Source organism: Adelges cooleyi, unplaced genomic scaffold (assembly GCF_023614345.1).
Source record: "Adelges cooleyi isolate 19-005CV unplaced genomic scaffold, UGA_ACOO_1.1 ACOO_flye_CR_arks_rails_tigmint_CR_PRNA_30, whole genome shotgun sequence".
NCBI lineage: Eukaryota > Metazoa > Arthropoda > Insecta > Hemiptera > Adelgidae > Adelges > Adelges cooleyi.
In genome coordinates, this window is record NW_026095971.1 from 4,028,510 (window position 1) to 4,049,477 (window position 20,968).

The following is a 20,968-nucleotide window of genomic DNA, read 5'->3' on the forward strand; positions in this document are numbered from 1 at the left end:
TAACTAATTATTGTGTCTTCGTCCGTAATAAAATAAACATATATTATTGTTAAACAATTTGTTACTTGTCCTAGATTTATGGATAAATTAAAAAATGTATTTCAATAAGACAAGACTTTTTCCAACGAGAGCTGTTTTGTTTTGACCTGTCGGTTTAGGTTTTCAATGGTTTATTTTCTATATTTTAATGGTCTTTTAAAGGTTTAACACTTCAAATAACGACAGCAGCGCGTTAATCATCGTGCATAATTAATAAATAAAAAACATTCCACTTATTAGCGTTAATCGTGCCGCTAAAAGCCTATGGGGTAAAAACAAAAATAAAACGCAAACAAAAAAATTAGAGACTTTGCTATGTCGGTCACGGCACTATGCAAAAAAGAAGGGGTACTGCACGAATTGTTTACGAACGGATATGCTCACCTATCTTATTACTTATTAATTCGACGTTTATAGCTGTCAAGTTTTAGTTATATACATTGGCTGTTCCGGTGACCAAAGCAATTCGCAAACTTTGGTAGTATTAAAACCGCACTGTATCGTGACTCTGTTAAGTTCGCCATATTTTTCCCTAGATATGATTCAAACAGATTACCGTTTGACACGCTATATCCACTCGACTTCGCACTCGCTACTATACATTTTAAAGGCAGTTCCGGCTTACTGTATATATACGTAGTATAATTCAAACCACAAAATCGTACAAACGCGATGCGCTTATAGAAACAAAACTTTAAGTGTTAGCTTAGCCCGTGTATAGCTTCGTGGTGTCCTCTAATCTAATGATTCATTTTTAGCAGTTCTTGATAAAAAACAACATAAAGGTTGATTTAAAATAAGTTTTTATAACGTTATCAGCGCCTACTTTAGTCTATATGTAAAGTTATCGTGTAGCAAAATAACGACTATGCTATTTTTAAAAACAATATATAAAATATATAGCTAAACCAATCACATCACTGCAGCTTTTCCAGCTCGGTAACTTTATAATTAAATTAAATATTAAATCAAATTTGTCCGTCCGCGGTTGCTGTTGTTTCTTGCCAATTTTAAACGACTTATAACTTTATATTTAGTAGAAGCGAGTGGAATAAATAGCTGCGCAGCAACACGAGATCCATAAGACAACAACCGGCCGTTAATAACGGATTACTCTATTAAACGAGTATAAATGTATTAATAAGGACTGTCTCTAAGAGGTCTAATAGGATAATTATTTTTAAAGGTATGAGAGTTTTAAAGTTAGGATGGGAGGGGTAGTGCGCGCAGATAAAAATAATACTACACTGCACCATTCTTCCTGCCCAAAACTTGAAACTTCAATGACAAAAATAGTTATCCAAAACTGGTTATCGACCAGTCAAAATTTTTAGTAAAATATTCTTAATTTAAAAAGTTTAAAAAATATATACGTTACCGTTTAAGTTTCAAAAGTCGCTATCAAAAAAACTAGTTTAGGAGGGTGGTAGAAACATAATAATTTGTGGAAAATTGAGATCACATTATACACAAAAACTATGGAACAAAACAATTCAATTATTAATTAAACCCAGTGAGATATTGAGTGGCCCTTGATAAAAAATCACCCTGTATAGTGTAAAGCCCATGCGTTGATTGCATAAAGACTGATGAAGACAGCTCGGGTCCGGTCCAGAATATAATAAGATTGATGCGTTATTATTATTATTATTACTATCACTATCATTTGCTTATTTCGGAAAGGAGAGCAGAAAGCAGACATAGAAATATTTACTATAGCGCGATGGAAGTCAATTTTCCTAATAACTTCGACCGCCTGTTGGCCGTTGGGTCACCGGTTCAGAAAATCGAGAAATTATTTATCGACTTTGCGTTTTTCGACTTCAAAACCTTAAAAACGTATATTTTTTTTTTTTAACTCTTTGGAATTAATAATTCATGCTACCGACTATGTTCTTTTTTGCGAAATCTTATTTCTATGCCATAATAAAAGAAAAAAATAAAGGCATACCGGGTGATTTAACGCTCTAAACCAGTTCTCTTAACATTTTTGAAATTTTATTGTTTTTCTTAATGCAACATTTTTGTTTATGCTATATTAAAATATTAAATAATATTCAAATGTTTATCTTTTTTAGTATTTTTTAGAGCCTTATCAACTTTTTTAACTTAGGTAACGTATATATTTTATTAACTTTTTAATTATAGAAAAAATTGCTGAACATTTTTACTGGTCGTTAACCAATTTTATAAATATTTTTAAAGATTAAAATTTAGGACGGGAGGAAGGATGGAGTGTGAAGTTAATTTTATCACCACGTTTTTCTCAACCTCATTATTCCACCTCCCGTCCTAAATTTAAAAATAACTTACAAATGTTAAAAACTTACTGAGGTACAATTTGTTTGGGTCTAACATAAGTCATGTAAATATAATTACGTCAGTAATATTATTATTATGATAAGGGAGGGGGTGGATGGGTGATTGGTGAATGTTTTTACAACAAAGTGATTTCGTATTTCCGAGTATTTAACTAAAAATCATACAGGCATTACAATTTGTTAGCGAGCAGTTCATGCAAAATCCGATTCTTAATTGTAAATGTAAACCAACAGACGTTTCGGATACATTGCGGTCTCCCTCCTTTCAGTCTCACCATATTATTATCGTCTCATTGTGTCTCCAGCTCAAGAAGTGTAACAAAAAATAAACAGCAACGACGTGCTGTTTTATGGGTAGTACTAATTAGGATGACAGAATTCCACAACGCTCTCACCGCTCGCGTATCAAAGGTTTATAGACGCCGCCGCAATCGCCGTTAAAAAAATCATAAAAAATGAAAAATATAAACCAGCTGTATGATTTTTCCTTTTATTTATTCAGTTATTTAAGCGTTGAAATAATTTTTGTTTGTTAAAAAAAGCACCCTCTTTCAAAAAGTCCATTATTAACGGGAAATTGAAAAATGCAAATTAGCTGCAACAGCATTAATTTTTAACTCGTTATTCAATCAGAACAAAAAGTATAAACTGCCTTTGAGTTAAGTTTTACGTATTTTAATTATTGTTCAATGAATCCATCAAAAATGTTTGTTAAGGAGATTGCATGCGGTCTGTTTTTCAGGAGTTCGTATAGGCAATATTTAAGAAGAAAGAGGTTTTAATAAATTTCGACCGTGTCAATTAATTTACCGCTTAATATTTGTATAAGCTTCGAGGTATGATTTTTAATTTAAATAATTTTTTCTATGAGTAAAAGCATTTTTGTTTATTTTAGACCAAAAAGCCAGACAAAATGTCGATTACATAGGATGGTCTAATTTCAATTCTGTAAAGAGATTCAAGTTCTTTGGTTAGATATTATTAATGTTAAGCTGTCGTAATAGCATCAAAAATAACCGTTAAAAATAACTTATTGAATTATTATAATCGACATAATCATTCATACCTAATATTCAGCTAATGTCCATTAGGCCCTATGAACGGGTACTAAATTTAATAATTAAACAAGATAGAATCAAAAAAAACACTCCAAATAAAAATACAGCTCATAAAAGAAGCTTTGGCATCGTTATATCAACAACTCTCGGTAATGGGTATAATTATTATGATAGGTATGAAGCCGTCGACCGTAACAATGCTATTATAATGCTTGGCCGGCCGCCGGCACGGCGTGTGAATGTCACAGTAAAAAAAAAGAAGGAATAATAATAAAATACAATAATTTTGCGTCACTTACCATTACACAGGTGACAGAGGGTTTGCGCGACGTCGGCGCCGTTTTTGTTGCCATTAAAACTATACGTAGGATATTACAGGAAAGAAAAAATAGGCACAGATGCAGCACAGACGTCTCGAATTTTTTATTTTTATTTTTTTTTTCCAACACTGTTTCAATTCTCGAAGCGGGGCCCGAATTACTGATCCGCATTCACAAACATTAAGACGGCTCTCGCATACCTTTTTTCACTTTAAAAGCAATTGACATGACTGTCTCGGACAAAAAAATAATACAATTTATAAAAGAAAGAACAAATCGTTGTAAACCGTTTGGTCAGATTAATTAAATAGTCTATTCAATAAAACATGAAACATCAGTATCTAAGTATTATTTTATTTTAAACAAAAAACAAGGTGAAGTAAAAGCATTATTTTTAGGCATATCTACTAGGTACTTATAAATTATATCATATAGCCTAATTTAAAAATGTATTGAATAATTGTAGGCAGAATAAATGTAAATTGTAATATTTGTACAAAACAATTCCTATGGTACCCATTGATGAGGTGTCCGCCCTATTTTTTTTAGATACCATTTGCCAGTACATTTATAAATTATAGATTTTATGTATTTTAGACATTTAATGATAAGACATTTCATCATGGGTATGAGAAAGAGGTAACAAAACATATTAACAAATTACTTATTTTAAAAACTAATTTTTGCCAGTTTAATTGTTGTTCATATTTATTACATATTTACATTGTATTTTATTCATAATCAATGGTAATACATTTTATATTCTGCTCATTTCGACGAATCCAATTTTTTTTGAAAGTGAGTAGGTAGTAATAATTATTGATTATTTTAATAAAATTACATTTAAGGGGATTGCATGCGGTTGGTTTTTAAGGAGTTTTGTATAGGCAATATTTAAGATAAAAGTGTTATTAAAAAATTTCGATCATGTCAATTAATTTACCGGTTAATTTGTATAAGCTTCATGGTTTTATTTTTAATTTAAATTATTTTGTCTATGAGTAAAAACAATTTTAGTTAATATAACATACATTTTTTGTTCCATCGCACAGGCTGAACCAGTTATCCGATAAGTAATCTGAAAACAGATTTGAATTCGTCATGAAATTTACTTAAGATTGGCCTCGGTACTTTTTTGATATCTTATTCCTACTATGTATAAAACACGCTTGAACATTATATAAAATTTCAAATTTTAAAATCAAATTTGGAAAGGGTTAAAATTAAAAACTGAAAAAGTACCTTGACCGATCATAAGTAAACTTCATAAAAAATTCAAATCTGTTTTCAGATTGCTTATCGAATCACTGGTTCGGTCTGTGCAATGGAATAAAAATGATGCGTTTTGACTGAAAAACCCGACCGCATGTAATCTCCTTAAAAACTGACATTGGACCATAATTTTTCGCCTTTAGCGCATACTTTTTTTAGAATTTTAATCTTTCTTAAACTAGAACTTTTCTCCAGAATAAAAGCATAGACATTGGTGGAAATCAGAGAGGGCTGCATAGCCTCTCCAAATGTTAACCAAGTCTCTCAAAAATCAATGGATATAAAAAACTATTACACTACTTAATGCATTTTTGTGTGATATAAGAAAAAAACGAACTTTAAAACGACTGTTTGGTGCAAAAAAAAGTAGCTCCTCCTCTAAATAATCAATGTACCAATAATATTGGCCAATGGGCATTAAACGTTTCAGATTATTAATTGTTTTTATATTTAATGTCAATGCGAATCTTTACATTTCCTTTTTTTGTCTATACCGACGTTACGTTCGGCATTTTATCTTTTATGTCCATGATGATACTTTTTCATAATTATATTATGTAATCTTAATTTGACAACTTACAATCTGAAATATTTACACGATTTACAGTTACACTTATATTTACGAATTGGTTTTCCAACCTTCCAAAAGTCTTTCATAATCCATCTTTAGGACTGTGTTAAATGCTGGTTATGGTGTTTTTATACTTACAATCTAACAAAAAATAACATGTCGTTTTTTTTAATTTGAAGAATGTGTCGCACAACTCTGTAGTCTGTACCTACCTACCTATGCAACTCCACCGTTTCAAGTTCAAAAACAAAGTAAAAAATAATTAATTATAACTTAAAATCTAAATACCAAACAAACTGACTATTAAACATGTTTTACACATTTCAAAAAATATTCACAATAATACAACAAAAAAAGTTATTATTACGTTTTATTACATTAGCGAATCCATGTCTCCTATCATATTAATACTATAATAAAAGTTTACTTTTTCATAATTGAACATTATATCGATTGCTAATAGAAATTATAGTCCTCAATGAATGTTTTCATATTCACTAATTATAATCAAAAATGAATTTATATTCAGAAAAATAATAGGTCAATTTCGTCAGATAACAGCAGTAACTTACAGGCTAATCACCATTATTGTTACTACTTTTTATAACTAAAAAATTATTAGTTTTGAAAAGTTCCCTGTTCTAAACAAATAACAACTGGTATTTTTTTTTTATTAGAAATCAAAGATGTTTTTTGTTTTGGTAGTCTTCATATTTTATTATTAAAAAAGTTTTGTCATTCTTCTATTACATGCAAAAGTAAACTGGGTCTAAATTTATCTGCTTCAAAACAAAGTACACCATTTTTTCAATAACTTAACATTTTAGCATGGCATCCCAGCCCCCCAGCCCAAAAATGACACTTAATTGCGATACGAAAGTAGCATGCCTCCTTTAAACGTATAACAACATATAAGATGCCAACAAAATAATAACGAGTCTTCATCGTTATGAAAACGTTTGGCCAGAACATATAATTAAGACATACTATCATCAAAAATTGCAAGCAGATTATACATCAGAAATAATCACTATTCAGGAGCTAGCAGGCTAAATTTAAAAAAATATATAATTAGCTTATAATTAAAGCCGTTAGGCTTTATGTAGACTGTAACTTTTTTAATTAACATACTATAATTCTATGAAAGAATTCAATATCAATGACATAGAAATTGATAATGGATTGGAAAATTACAGTGAAATTATAATTTATAGATATTTTCTAATAATTTAAATAAATAAAGCTATTTTTATTAAATAATCAAGTTTATTAATTGTATAAAATGTTTTTTTATAACACACACGTGTTACGGGTTTTTACTAATACATTATGATTATTATTTGGTTTGTAATAAAATAAAAAAAGTATAAAAATAAAAAAAATTGCACTACAAATGGTTAGCTACTAACTACTACTTACTAGATACTACAAATAAAAAATTAAAAAATAATAATCTAGCTTAATATATAAATATATAAATACATTTTCTTATCGTCTAAATTTAGAATAATATTGTGTCAAACAAGCCAAAAGGTAAGAAAATATTTTTAAGTACCTCAACAAATATAATAAGCTAATTTATAATTAAGCTATAAAATAAAATTACACAGAGATAATACCCTTTAAATAAATAAAAAATATATTATAAAATAATAATACTAATAAATTATATAATTAAAAATGAGTACATTTTTGATAAATAAACTTTTAAATTTCATTACAAAATAAAAAATACGTCTAACTTTGTTAAATAATATACTTGGCGCAGTTAATTCTAAACAAATAATAATATAGTAATCCCTTATTACACAAAGCCATAGCTGCAAGAATTCATGATGGCAATCAAGTTCATTACCAAGAAAAAAAAAAGTATTTTTGTATGGCCCCGACGAATTTGAGCGTAACAAAATATGCGAAGTTGTATAATTAAAATCAATTTAGTTTAAAACAGTCTTTTATAATACAATTTTTCAAGAATTTGTTAAAAAATAACATTATAAAGTTCCGGTTGTCAGAATAATATTTTAATTATAAATTTAATGAAGGAAGAAATAGAATTAAAACTGTTTTATTCCGAAATAGAGTCAATTTGATATCAATATAGATAAAAATGTTAGTTATCATTTGACTTATATGAGACAACGACTACATTTTGTCACTAAAATGTGTTTTTCAATAATTCATTAACTTACAAAACAAAATGTATATACTTATACAACTATAATATTAAGCATATGTAAATAAATTAGAATTATTATGAAATATATAATAGAATACATTACGTTTCATAAGTATTATATTACTTTGGAATATATTATATATTCATTTCAAGACTAGAAAATATAATGTATTTTACATTTTTGTAAGATTCCAATTTCATAAAACAAAAAAATTATACCAAAAATAGTCTTTAGATAAAAAAATACGTATTAAACAGAAGTCTCAGAGTTAAGCCTCAACACAAACCTATTTGATTTTGGGTTAATGACTTCTTCGGTGATACTGAAATGAGGTAATGTATGTACTGTACATAAAAGAGATAAATCGTTTTGCCTGAGTTGAAAGACTGTGCCATCATTCAGTGCTCTAGTCAATAATTCATTACATATTAACGACCAAGACTGAACTGATTTTTGTTCCTTTTCATTCTAAAACAAAAATATATGTACATAGTATTTAATTGTTGTACAAATAAACACAAAAACAAATACTGAAAACATACCTGTAAAACAGGAGCTGCACTTAAATAAGGTTCTAAAAATGCTTTTGGAGAGGCATCATGGGTTAAACACAAAGCTAAATGGGACAAAATTGACTCCACTGTGTGTCTCGGTTGCTGTCTTGTTACTCTCAGATACTTTTGAAGAGATCGAGCAATAGTAGGGAACACAGCTTGTGCAGCTTCATACGGATCCATGGCTGAACCACCACCTTTATAAATAAATCGGATGGTTTTTGATATTTTTAATTTTATTAACTACCAATTGATTAGCTGATACGATAAAAAAATGTAAGGTTTTTTTTAAGAAAAACTATGATCATTTTATCATCTTAGTTTTTATACAATTTAATATATTATTAGATATTAAATTTACCTAACTAAGAGAGCACTGAGCAATATTATTTTAATTGATTTTCCTTATGAATTTTATTATACACAAATATATATGACTTGTGAGCAAAGTATTGTATGGGGAGGTGGTATAGTACAAACCAATTATTTAAATAATAATTTAAAAAATTTTAATAATAAAATAGTTCTTATTTCATTTGACATAATTATTTAACATTTTTATACTCGTAAGACCCAGAAAAAAATTATTCATTGTAATAGAAAATGTCTGTTAATTTATTTAAACAGATTTTTTTGTTATTTTGTTGTGAAAATTCAATATAAATTAAAGTATAGCTTTAGTTGAGTAGTATTTTATATTTTAAAATAGTTTTTAAACACAATATTTTCAAAATTAATGTTAAGGATTATTTAAGTGTACATCACAATGTAGTACATATTGTAATTACCGGGATCATGATGAGAACGTTTTACATGAGTAAACGCTTCTTCAGCAGCCGTCATTAGTCTTGCTCTACGCTTTTTTACTCTTCTTTCATAATCATGCTCTTCATAAAATCGTTCGTTATGACTCGAATCACGTCGTCTAGGGTGCCCATTCATAGTTCCTCTAGCATGATTTATCTGAAGTGTATTATTAGCGATTCCTTCAATGTCATAAAATTTGAAGCTTGAAGAATTCTTTTTAGATTTTGAAACGGGCAAACGCTCTAAGTATGGATTATATATTGAGAATTCAGTATAGTATCGTTCTAATACCCAAACTGCAGCCCGTTGAATACTTAATTGACCAATTGAATAGGTACGACACTCACCATCTGGACTTCTTACAACCTAAATATTAAAATTATATATTAAAAATGATTAGCGTCAGGCTGTATGCACATTGTTAGTTACATTCATAATTGACAGCTATTTAATTATTTATAGGTTAAAAAATATATGTTTATTTATTACTTTCACTTTATTGAAGTAGTATTTTTCTTCAATTTGTTATAAAAATTAATTATTATTTATGAATAAGTTAAAGCTTTCATGGATTGAAATATTATGTGGATAATTTTCAGATGTAAATCTTCAGTTTTCCACTGACGTTTCGGACTTGTTGCAGAGTATATCTTCAGAGCAATAGTCACTGTTCCACTGTCGTGAATATACTCAAAACATATAGTCAGTGTCATATAATATCAATGGAAAACTGAAGACATGGATAGATCTGAAAATTATCCACAAAATTATTATTTTTAAAAAAACCAAACATTTCAATTAAATATATTTTTTTATCTAATAAACATCATTTTTTAAAGTTTATAAATAGATTCTGATCCCATATAACTGATTTTTGTTAACTGTATTTTTATTTAAATTAAAAATTGAGAAAACAAATGTTTTCTTTAGTAGAAATAAGGAAATAATTTTTTTTTTTTGTAGGCACTTTCCAATCACACAAAACTTATACTGGTACTAATTAAACATAATTTAAAACAATTAACATCTCACAATGTAACTAAACGAATTTACTAAAAAAAAAAAAGATCCATTTTATGTTATAAGGATTGTTTAAAAAAAAATATATATACATATATATATATATTTATTATAAGTTCTAAACATCAGTGGCAAGACGGGGTCTTTAGGCCATTTAAATTTAAATTGAGTGTCGGTCTTTTTTTTTTTATGTTATATTCGTTTTCATTCGTACAAGTAGTTTTAAATGCCATATTTTAAAATCTGACAAATTAAAATATTATTATGCTCAATATTATTTACACTCATACCTATTTAGTTTATTTGTGGTAAGAACTTGTAAGATCTTAAATTAATAAATAACAAACCAGACTTAACCAGATAATAACATAGCAGAAATAAACAAATCGTCGATTAGTATAAAACAAAACACGATAACTAGTTTAGTTTATGGCGGTTGATAACAGGACGATGATAACTAATAATAACAATCACTTAAAAATAAAATAAAACAAAAATATGAACGGAGAGACATGTCTCATAGCACAACGATAAACCCCGCCTGTTTTCCGATTTCCCCTGCATTCCACGTCCGGCAAAATGAAACAAATTCAACATTGTCTCATATCTATTCTTATACTGTAACAAAATGTTTACTGGATTGGCCTGCCGAACACCGCAAGTGTGCGACCATAACTACACTATTCTTTAATAAAGAAAAAGATTTTGAAAAAATATATAAATTTTTTCATTATAATTTGTAATTTAATTATAATAATAAAAAAATTATTCGTCCATACTCCAAGTTGGTAGACATTATCTCTTATGACGCTTCACCACTGCTAAACATGAATAGCTTTTTAAATTTTATTCATTACATTAAATTGTACATACTTTTATGTAATAAGATGGTTGAAGGTGTCTTATTTCCATTAAAACGATAGCCACATAATGAATGCATAGAAGACAATCACATAAGGATGATGCGTAAGAAACCAATGCACGATATTCAAGTAAATCTTCTCCTGTTGCTGTTGCACGTACACCTGTAAGCAAATTTTAAATTATAATATTGCTGATTTGTTTTTTCATAAACCTGTCTTAATATTTGATAAGTAGCCATTTTAGCTATGATGTCAAATAGTACATTTTCAATGAGGTTTTAATGTAATAATAAACTTTACATAAGAATATACTTTAACAATATTTTATAAGATAATATATAAATTATAATTAAAATAATTGCTTATTGTAATATTTATGACAATTTTTGTAATTCTCTTCTGAATTACTAAAATACTATATTCATTTTGATAAATTGTACAGTGAATTCGGTTTAAAATGGACTCTGAATAAACTGGAATATACAAAAGGGAAAGAATTTATGTATAGTCCTACCAAATTGTTCTGCATTTAAATTTTACTGACCAAGACGGAAATTGCTTAAAACAAAATTAACTTTCAATCCCATGCAGTTCCGTCTTACAGGTTTAACTGTATTAATTTAAATCTTAATTCAAGGTAATGGCTTTAGCAGTTGAGGATATACCTGTAGATATATTTAAATCACCAGTTCTCTTTTAACCAATAACTTAGCCATTTTTTTTTTCAAATTTAGACTTTAAGTTGGTCAGCTTTGATTAAAAATGAATAATCTTTAACAAAGAATTACATTTCAACCAACATAAAATTTAAAAAAAAGTGGGAAATTCATCTCTTAGAAGAGATGTTGAAAATTTCAAGACCTTTTCAGATTTCTTATTGTATCATTAATCTGTACAATGGAAGGATAAGCGACTTTAATGGTAAAATAATTTGATTCGTTTAATATGTTCTACACATACCTTCTGTTACTTGTACCACATAAAAAAGCCAGAAAGCAACACAACAAATTGATACTAAAGCCAATACAGCTGCTCTAAAGACGTAAATACGTGGCATTGTAGCTCTCATTGGTCGTAAGAATATTGCCCATGCCGCAAGAGCCAAAAGAAACATTTTAAATGCTAACGAAACTAGCACTCCTTTACATTCTGCTCCACAGTTCAGTAGTGTTTCTCTTTGCTGGGGGCTTAAATTTGTGACAGCAGGGCTAAAAACACCTATGACAACAAATTATATTCAAATTCTTACGGTTATATATAATGATTATCTACAATTAAATGTTTTATGACTAAAATTAAATTACCTAATTTTGGTAAAACTAACATAGCCAGAGGGCTAAGAAAAGCGACAGTTGACAATATTCCAGTCAGGGCAGTAGCAATATAACGATGGCACAGTATAGGAAAACCAATCTTTTGTTCAGTATCTGGCCATAATGCTCCCATTTCTTCCATTGATCCCGATTGTATAGACGTATTACCCGTTATTGCTGTAGTATTTTCTCCCCAGTTTTCATCCTAGAAGTATTTTATAAATATTAGTATTTTAATGAAATAACAAGTGAAAACTTATAATTATAAAAATGTATGGAGAAAATTAATATTAAATTACCTGAGGTAGAATTTGTACTTCAACAACATCTTGTCCATCTCTAGTGTCTTCTAACATAACTGTAGTTTGATATGGTGCCATAGTAGTATCGTAGGGATTGATAAGACTATCGGAATATTTGCGACCAATTTTTGTAGAATTCCTATAGATAAATATTACATTGACATTAGTATCACTTATTGAACACTATGACGAATACAACTTGCTTATAATTGTTGGACCTATGATTATTTCCAGACTTCAGCGAATGAGTTTTATATTTTGACTTGATGCTGTGCTCACTATGCAAAGACCGGAGAGACTCAGTATCCATTATAGTAATCAAAAACGGTATGCATTCAGCTAGAAATGTATAAAAATAAGTTCAAAGTAATAACAGATTATTTATCTACTGAACTTACCTTTTACTGAACATTGCAACCGTCTTCTAATGAACACCGCTTGTTAAGTTTAAAACAAGGTACCTTAGAGCCAAATATAATAAACCGATTATTAAATCCTAGTTTAAAATTTAAAAGTTAAGCATTTTGAACTATCTATTACATTTACATGTACTTAACTATTGGTAATACTTAGTGCCTAATTAGATTATGATTACTAAATAATTTAACTATAACTTTACATTATTTAATGGTTTCTAGTTTTCTACTAGGTATTTAATATTTATTTATTAGTATTTTGTTTACATGTAACTCGATTCTCGAACGCGGAGTGATACTTCGGGTGTTATCTTATATATGTATATAACCATTATACACAATTTCCAGGTTATGTTACAATTACGATACAAAATATTTTACATTCTTACATTTGCCACCCTGTTTATTTCCTCACTAATTCATTTCAACATGTCTACACTCCACAGTCCACTTGTCAATTGTCCATGTCTTACGATTTACGAACTTGGTTTGTAAAAAAAAAACGGTATATATATATATATATTAATTTCGTTAAACGACAAAATATAATGTTATAGGTATTCAGTACGATGTATACAGTGTAGTCCACTTATCGTGAACCACTCCATATCTCATAGGGTTTAATAAGAAAATACAATTTTTTTTTCATATTTTTATACAAAGGATCTCAATTTTTCACAATTTTTTTTGTCTTGACCCCCTCCCAACTTAGTTGTTTTTATAGCAACTTTTTAAACTCGAATGGTAATTGGTAACGTATATATTTTATTAACTTTTTAAGTTGGGAGGGGGTAAAAACAATAAAAATTGTGAAAAATTGAGATCACATTGTATAAAAATAATATGAAAAAAAAATGTTTATTTCTTATTAAATCCTGAGATATTGACTGGTTCACGATAAGTGGACCACCCTATATATGACGAGCAATGTGACTATGTCTTCTAAGTACCGACTGTAAAGCCGTAAACTCTTTATTCTTATAAATTACAATGTACCCTGTATTCTTATTACATATTTACTAATAATTAGTAATTATTACTATTTACTCCCTATTCAGTAATCAGTGCCTACCCGTGCTACCCTTGAGGTAGGTAGTATCTCTGGGTTCTGAAACTTTAAAATTATGAACTCATTACAAGTTAATAAAATTAACCACAGGTTTGGCGATCTTCCATAAACCCTTTTAATCGTCATTCGAAAATAATTGATTAAAAACAATTAATTTTTTTTTTAATTCAGATTATTTAAAAAAATATATTTGTAGGTGTTTTAATTTATACAACATACGTTAACACGTATTACTTATACTATTATGTTATACATATTGGTGACTTCAAAATCTATCAAAGAAAGAATAAAAATAGGAGTTGGAAGTGAATTCAAGTCATGAGAAGACAAATAAATGTACAGTTATGAGTTTGCTAACCTAAAAAATAGTTTTATAGAGGTACGTTGCTAAGTAATTGTGTGACTAATATAATAAGAATAGATGACATTTCACAGTTGTTACTACTAACTTGTACGGCATAAGATACAAAAAAATGCAGTGCCCTGGAATTTGTTATGTGAATTGTTAAAATGATACAATAAACAGTTTTACGAACATCAAGAATCTATAGAATATATCTAATATCAGACGCATCAGTCATCACCCAAAATACCTACTTTCAAATTAGTCTTATAGTATATATTATATTTATATAAAAACAAAGTCAATGATGGTTAAATCTGTATTATAAAATGTGTAGTTATTTAATAAAATATACTAAAAAGATGTTATTTGAAGATAAAGATTAAATTCAGTCACGCTGCATTAATTCTTACTTGGTAAACTTAAACCGCAGACTATATGACTATAGTCTGTGCTTAAACTAAGGTATGAAGACCCCTTAACACTTGGGTCCCGGATTCTAGGATTCATAGTAAATATATGGGTATTCTTGAAAGACAAGTTGTAAATAGAGTAGAGAAATACTTGTAAATGAAGCAGTCTGAATATTAAACAACCACTTACTCCCAAAATGTATTTCAATAATTTTTATACTGTAATAACATTATAGCAAAAAAAAATATTGTAATAAAAAAGATTATAAGAAAATATAAGGTATCTGAAATTATATTGTCGAGGCGGATGTACAGATTCGATAGAAATCGGAATTTTGAACGAATATGCTTATAAAAGAGAGACAACTAGCAAAGAAAGTGACAGACAATACATTCAGATTTTTAAGGCATGTTCAAAAAGAGAATACATTAAAATAGTAAAACAAGTAAGAGAGATGACATGTACAGTAGTAGGTATACATCCAAGAAGAAGAGAAAGATTGAATGGGTATTTAGATAATGAGGATAAAATGGAGCGAGTCATAATATTATGATAGGTCACAAGGACACCCACGGGAAGGACAGGGGGACGCCCTTCCCCTAGCTTCTCTGCAAGTTAAAAAAAATATATCCAATATCCCAAATTCTTTACAAAATCATAGGCGGCACTCCTGCTAAATTTTTACTTGTGGGCGCCCTTGGGAGGGCTACCATGTACAATAAAATGGAGAATCGATAATGGATAAAGTTATTTAAGTTAACCGCTTAGAAAAACTGAAGACAATAATTGACGGGCCAATCTCATTTACCATCATCTTAAACATTTAAAAAAAAGTATTAACGATCAATATTTCTTAAATGTATAGGATAACACCTATATTAATATCAGGATATTATATATAAATTATTATAATATGTATAATAATCTGTATGAAGTATGTGTTGTGAAATTAGGCTTCCTTATATACGTTACATCTAAATTTAAATCTTGTCAATAAAAAAAAAATGTAAAAGATTAACATAAGACGTACTCACGTACCTATCAATTATCATATTATCATTTTGAAATTCGTAAAATTATTAGGTTCGATTACCGTAATGAAAGAGTTAAGAAAAAAGATATGTGTTATTCTAGAAATGGCCACAATGAGTAAATTTTAGGTTATGAAGTTATTCGGTCTCACTTTCGTAATTTTCTTTTCCAAAATAATATGTTGAAAATTTCAGTATAATTTTTTCTTATTACACTCAACGTATTGTAAATTGTATATAATTTCTTGTTATTATTACTATTATTTGTTTTCTTTTACAACTTTATTTGTTGTAATGACTTTCCTATGAACAATTCTGTCTTAAAACTCCGCATGGTTCTTCCTATTACTGTTTTTATTTTAGTGGCATTTTAACCTTGTAAGAAAATAAGTACTTGATGTTATGACTTGACCGTTGCTAATAAAAAAATAAATTTTAGATATTAATAACTATGTCGTGGATTTTTGGAATGGGTGGTAGCAACAATTCAGAACCACCCAACTTAGAAGAGATAACGGGTCTTTCAGAAAAAAAACCTGCTCCACCACAAACATCATCTAGTGGTGAGGCATATAAATTTGATTCATCTGCCCTTGAACGTGCTGCACAAGCTGCCAAAGAATTAGAGAAATCAAGTAGGTATATATTATATTTTAATAGCTTGTAAGTACATAAAAAAGATATTTTATTAAAAATTTAATTTTAGAACATGCCAAAGAAGCACTTGAATTGGCTAAACAACAAGAAACAACTAAGCAAATTGAATATCAGTCTAAAATCAAAGAATATGAAGTGCATTTAGAACAAGTTCGCAATGAACAAAAACGAGCTGAACTCGAAGAACGAAAAAAATTGCTGGCAGAAGAAACTAAACAGCATCAGTTACGCTCACAGTATCAAGATCAATTAGCTCGTAAAAGGTATATATTGTTTGTGTTACACTTTTTTTCATACATTATATTTTGAAAATATTATTAGGTATGAAGATCAACTTCAGCAACAACGAGCGTCTAATGAAGAGAACCTAAGGCGTCAAGAAGAATCTGTAGCTAAACAAGAAGCAATGAAAAAAGGTTTTGTTACTTAACTAAATAATACTATTATATTATGTACTGTTTGTAATTATTTTTAAAATTAATTACTTAGCTACAATTGAACATGAAATTGAGATGAAATCTAAGTTAGATGCTAAAAAAACTGAAGCAAAGGCATTAGCTAGAGCAAAAGCAGAAAGGGAGAATCATGACTTAATTTTAGAGCAAATAAAAATAAAAGCTTCTGAACATCGGCAGACTGTTTTAGAATCAATAAAGTAAGTAATTAAGTGCTTGAAATAATTTTTAATATAATAAAAATTAACATTATAATTAATATACATTTTTAAATATTATTTTATTATATATATAACCATAAGTTGCTCAAGTTTTTTCTAGAATATACATTTTGTTTTCAGAACTGCTGGTTCGATATTTGGCAGTGGAGCAAACGCTTTGTTAACAGATTGGGACAAAACACTGATGGCAGCAGGAGGATTGTCGCTTTTAGCACTAGGGATTTACAGTGCTAAAGGATTTACCAATGTAACGGCTAAATATGTAGAGTCCCAACTAGGTACGTATAGTCTATTCAGTTTAAGTTTGCCCTCTAAAACGGTCGCGTTCGCGCATGATGTTGATGACAGGGAGCAGAGTTTCTCCATTGGATTCAGTACCACATTTTTTATAAGAATAGATGTAAAATAAATTTCATGAGTTAGAAAAATAACTTAAAATTTATAATATAATGGATTTTTTGTAATTAATTTTCCTCAAAAAAATTACTTTTTCAAACTCAAATTCCAATATCTCCGATTTCTGTTATTTTAAAAATAAAGGATTAAGGTTTTCATTATTTATTTCAGTTTTAATATTTCTATTAGGAGAAGTAAAAAACTCAAACAATTTTAAACTTCAACCTTAGTTATGATATTTAAGAGTATGTCACAAATTATTGCTTGATACATTTCACTTTTCTGATATAGAATGTCTTCACTTTCAGGTAAGCCATCATTGGTACGTGAAACATCTAGATTTTCATTATTAGAAACAATAAGACATCCAATTTTGACTTTAAAAGAACTGAAAACAAAAAAAAGTAGTGCATTGAAAGATGTTATCTTGCCCCCTAAATTAGAATCTAGATTAGGGTAAGTATTATTTTTTTCTTATTGTAATAAAATAGTTATTTAACTTATGAACTAAAGAACATAAAATAAGTTAATTCTCAAATATGGTGTATTGCACTACAATTAAATGGGGTGTGGTATGGCGCAGTAGTTACCTCAAGTGACACTCGGCAACTGAGTCAATCTCTGCTTGATCCCGTTTGGGTGATTACCTGGCGATTTAAGCAGCAACAAATGATATTTCTCCTACAACAAACCTAACAACAGCTAATTGCATTAGTTGAAGAGGACTTTGAATGAGCCGTTTGGCCTGTATCTTCATTAAAAAAATGTTTTAAAAATAATAGTTACATGTTTTAGAACTTCAATATTTATATTTGTCTCGCTAAATAATTATTTCGGAAAACTATCTTTTAATTTAGGCACTTTTTTATGCTAATTTTATTTTGATTTAACAAAAGATTAAAACAACTGATAAATGGGGGGTTTTATGAAATACTAAAGTAATTAACTATTGTGTTTTGTTATAGTGAAGTAGCTATTGCAACTTTAAATACAAAGAAAAACCGTGGAATGTACAGAAATATCCTCATGTATGGACCACCGGGTACTGGAAAAACATTATTCGCTAAAGTAATTTTTAATATCTCTTTCTATTGAGTAATGCTTTTACTATAGAAATAAAATTGTTTTATATGTATATTTTAAAGAAATTGGCTATGCATTCTGGTATGGATTATGCTATACTTACTGGTGGTGATGTAGCCCCGTTAGGAAAAGATGGTGTGACAGAAATGCATAAAGTTTTTAATTGGGCAAATAATTCTAGAAAAGGCTTATTATTATTTGTCGATGAAGCCGATGCATTTTTACGCAAACGTAGCTCTGAAATGATAAGTGAAAACTTGCGTGCCACTCTCAATGCGTTTTTATATAGAACTGGAGATCAATCAAACAAGTAAAATATGGTGGTGGATTTAGTATTGATTAAAGTCAACAACTGTAAGTTATAATTGGTTGTAGATTCATGTTAGTTTTGGCTAGTAATACACCAGAGCAGTTTGATTGGGCTGTAAATGACAGATTAGATGAAATGGTTGAGTTTGGTCTGCCTGGAAAAGAAGAACGTGAGCGTCTAATAATGTTATATTTTGATAAATATGTTCTTACACCAGCTACCACCAAAGGCAAAGTGTAATTAAAGAAATATTATTTTACCTACTTAATGTATGTGTACAATGTTAATTTTTTTTTTTTTTTAATATATTTTCTAGTAAACTTAATGTCGAAAAATTCGACTACAGTGCTCTGTGTAAACAAATGGCAGATATAACCTCTGGTATGTCGGGCAGGGAAATTGCCAAATTAGGAGTAGCATGGCAAGCAGCGGGTTATACTTCAGAAGATGGTCTGTTAACTAAAGATATGATTCTTAGTCGATGTGAAGATGCTATCAAACAGCACAAACAAAAGGTAATTTTAAAAGTATTTCATATTGAACCTGGGCATTTTTTATTTAAAATACATTTTAATTTAGCGCATCATCTAAAAAAAATAATGGCTTATTTTTTATTTCCCGTTTTAAATAATGAATTATTTGTAATGATTTAGTATTTATAATTTCATGTATTTAGTTCAAAAAAGTTTTCAATTAAAAAAAACATTTAAACAATTTTTTTACTTGTTAAAAATAAATTAAAATTTATTAATATAATATATATCATATATTGTATTAATTAAAATTTTTATTTTTAATAACTATTTAAATGATGCTTAGGTTTGTATTAAATTTATTAGTTTTTATTACTCTATACTACATAAACATGATTTTCTTTTTCTTCATCCTTTATCATTGGCACATTCTTTAGATCTTCATATTTTCACAGAGTATTATTTAATTTATCAATATTAAGTTACTACAAATTTTTTTTATCATAAATATATATTTTTTAATTTAAGATGGAGTGGATGAGTGACAAAGAAAAAAGTGATTCAAGATATACAGCCCAAAAAAGTATAAGTTAAGTTATACTCTATGTCTCATCATTGTAGTTTGGTACCAAAGGAATAGTTCACATATATATGTATATTGTTATATTTCGTATAAATCTATTCAAGTGGGTGTTTATTTTAGCAAACTCTAGATAATTCCATTACTGTAAAGTATAATTATTTTGTAAAATAAATTGTTTAGTGTAGATCATAGAATATCTACACAGATGTCAACTATTATCAAAGAAAACCGAATAAACACAATGTTGACAATATGTGTATTATTATTATTTAATTGATAAATAACCCTCAATTAAAAAACTGAACATTTGATTTCCAACACTCATAAATAATATGTATATATATATTTAAATACATTGTTTTATTGTTATTTTATAGTACAGTAATGGATAATTTTTGGATTATTAAATATATATAATATTAATATTACATGTTAATTAAATGTATTCATTTAAGTCTGGACCGATACCAGATTGTTTAAAAAGCAACAGTGTTTTTTAGGATTATTTATACATTAAATTAATAATTCTAACTTTTTTATTAGAGGCTAAAAACAAACCGGAACAGCATGATATAAAAAATATATATTTAACCAATAATAATAAAATGATAAGGGTTTTATATGATAAGAGTTTATGGAATTTTATGTTTATAGTTAATTCAAATACATGTATAGATACAGTATACATTTAACACGTTTAACTAATATTTTATTCAGTAAAATATTCATAGGAATGTTTTTTGAATAATCCAACGTAAATTTGGCTAAGTACATTTATTTACAATAATGAGTATTATATTTAAAAAAAACATTATTGTTTTTTTTATACAATGAATGTTGTAAAAAAATAAAATGCATATTTTGTTAAGACTATAGGAATAAAAAAGTGGTAACTAG

The 20,968-nt window shown here is 28.2% G+C and overlaps 2 protein-coding genes across 4 annotated transcripts; one reads left to right on the forward strand and one right to left on the reverse strand.

The window, feature by feature from the left end:
* Nucleotides 1–6,881: 6,881 nt before the first annotated feature.
* On the reverse strand, nucleotides 6,882–13,315 carry LOC126838188 (vang-like protein 2). Of its 3 annotated transcripts, none has more exons than XM_050572379.1 (9): nucleotides 13,019–13,315; nucleotides 12,839–12,959; nucleotides 12,618–12,759; nucleotides 12,310–12,523; nucleotides 11,966–12,223; nucleotides 11,016–11,167; nucleotides 9,104–9,488; nucleotides 8,304–8,512; nucleotides 6,882–8,229 (listed from the first exon to the last, which is right to left on the reverse strand). In XM_050572379.1, the coding sequence occupies exons 2-9, from the start codon at nucleotides 12,928–12,930 to the stop codon at nucleotides 8,011–8,013; spliced, it is 1,671 nt and encodes a 556-aa protein (XP_050428336.1). In that variant the 5' UTR covers nucleotides 12,931–12,959; nucleotides 13,019–13,315; the 3' UTR covers nucleotides 6,882–8,010. The 3 variants fall into 3 exon arrangements, with proteins under 3 accessions (XP_050428336.1, XP_050428337.1, XP_050428335.1); XM_050572378.1 differs by having other exon boundaries at nucleotides 6,883–8,229; nucleotides 12,824–12,959; XM_050572380.1 differs by lacking the exon at nucleotides 13,019–13,315 and having other exon boundaries at nucleotides 12,820–12,926.
* Nucleotides 13,316–16,042: 2,727 nt separating this feature from the next.
* LOC126838146 (ATPase family AAA domain-containing protein 3) lies at nucleotides 16,043–20,324 on the forward strand. Its single transcript, XM_050572308.1, has 12 exons — nucleotides 16,043–16,271; nucleotides 16,333–16,528; nucleotides 16,600–16,813; nucleotides 16,872–16,966; nucleotides 17,040–17,205; nucleotides 17,347–17,504; nucleotides 17,931–18,078; nucleotides 18,588–18,690; nucleotides 18,768–19,015; nucleotides 19,081–19,251; nucleotides 19,332–19,530; nucleotides 20,017–20,324. Exons 2-12 carry the CDS (start codon nucleotides 16,345–16,347, stop codon nucleotides 20,080–20,082), a joined length of 1,752 nt encoding a protein of 583 aa, XP_050428265.1. The 5' UTR covers nucleotides 16,043–16,271; nucleotides 16,333–16,344; the 3' UTR covers nucleotides 20,083–20,324.
* The last annotated feature ends 644 nt before the right edge of the window (nucleotides 20,325–20,968 follow it).

Bases quoted from the DNA above. Each gene is read 5' to 3' on its own strand.
- LOC126838188 (XM_050572378.1), bottom strand. From the start codon at position 12,930: ATGGATACTGAGTCTCTCCGGTCTTTGCATAGTGAGCACAGCATCAAG. The intron at 11,168-11,965 runs GTATGTGTAGAA...ATTTGCTTACAG, and splicing joins TGTGGTACAAGTAACAGAAG to GTGTACGTGCAACAGCAACA. The intron at 8,230-8,303 runs GTATGTTTTCAG...TTTTTGTTTTAG, and splicing joins GTGCAGCTCCTGTTTTACAG to AATGAAAAGGAACAAAAATC.
- LOC126838146 (XM_050572308.1), top strand. From the start codon at position 16,345: ATGTCGTGGATTTTTGGAATGGGTGGTAGCAACAATTCAGAACCACCC. The intron at 17,505-17,930 runs GTACGTATAGTC...CTTCACTTTCAG, and splicing joins ATATGTAGAGTCCCAACTAG to GTAAGCCATCATTGGTACGT. The intron at 18,079-18,587 runs GTAAGTATTATT...GTTTTGTTATAG, and splicing joins AAATTAGAATCTAGATTAGG to TGAAGTAGCTATTGCAACTT.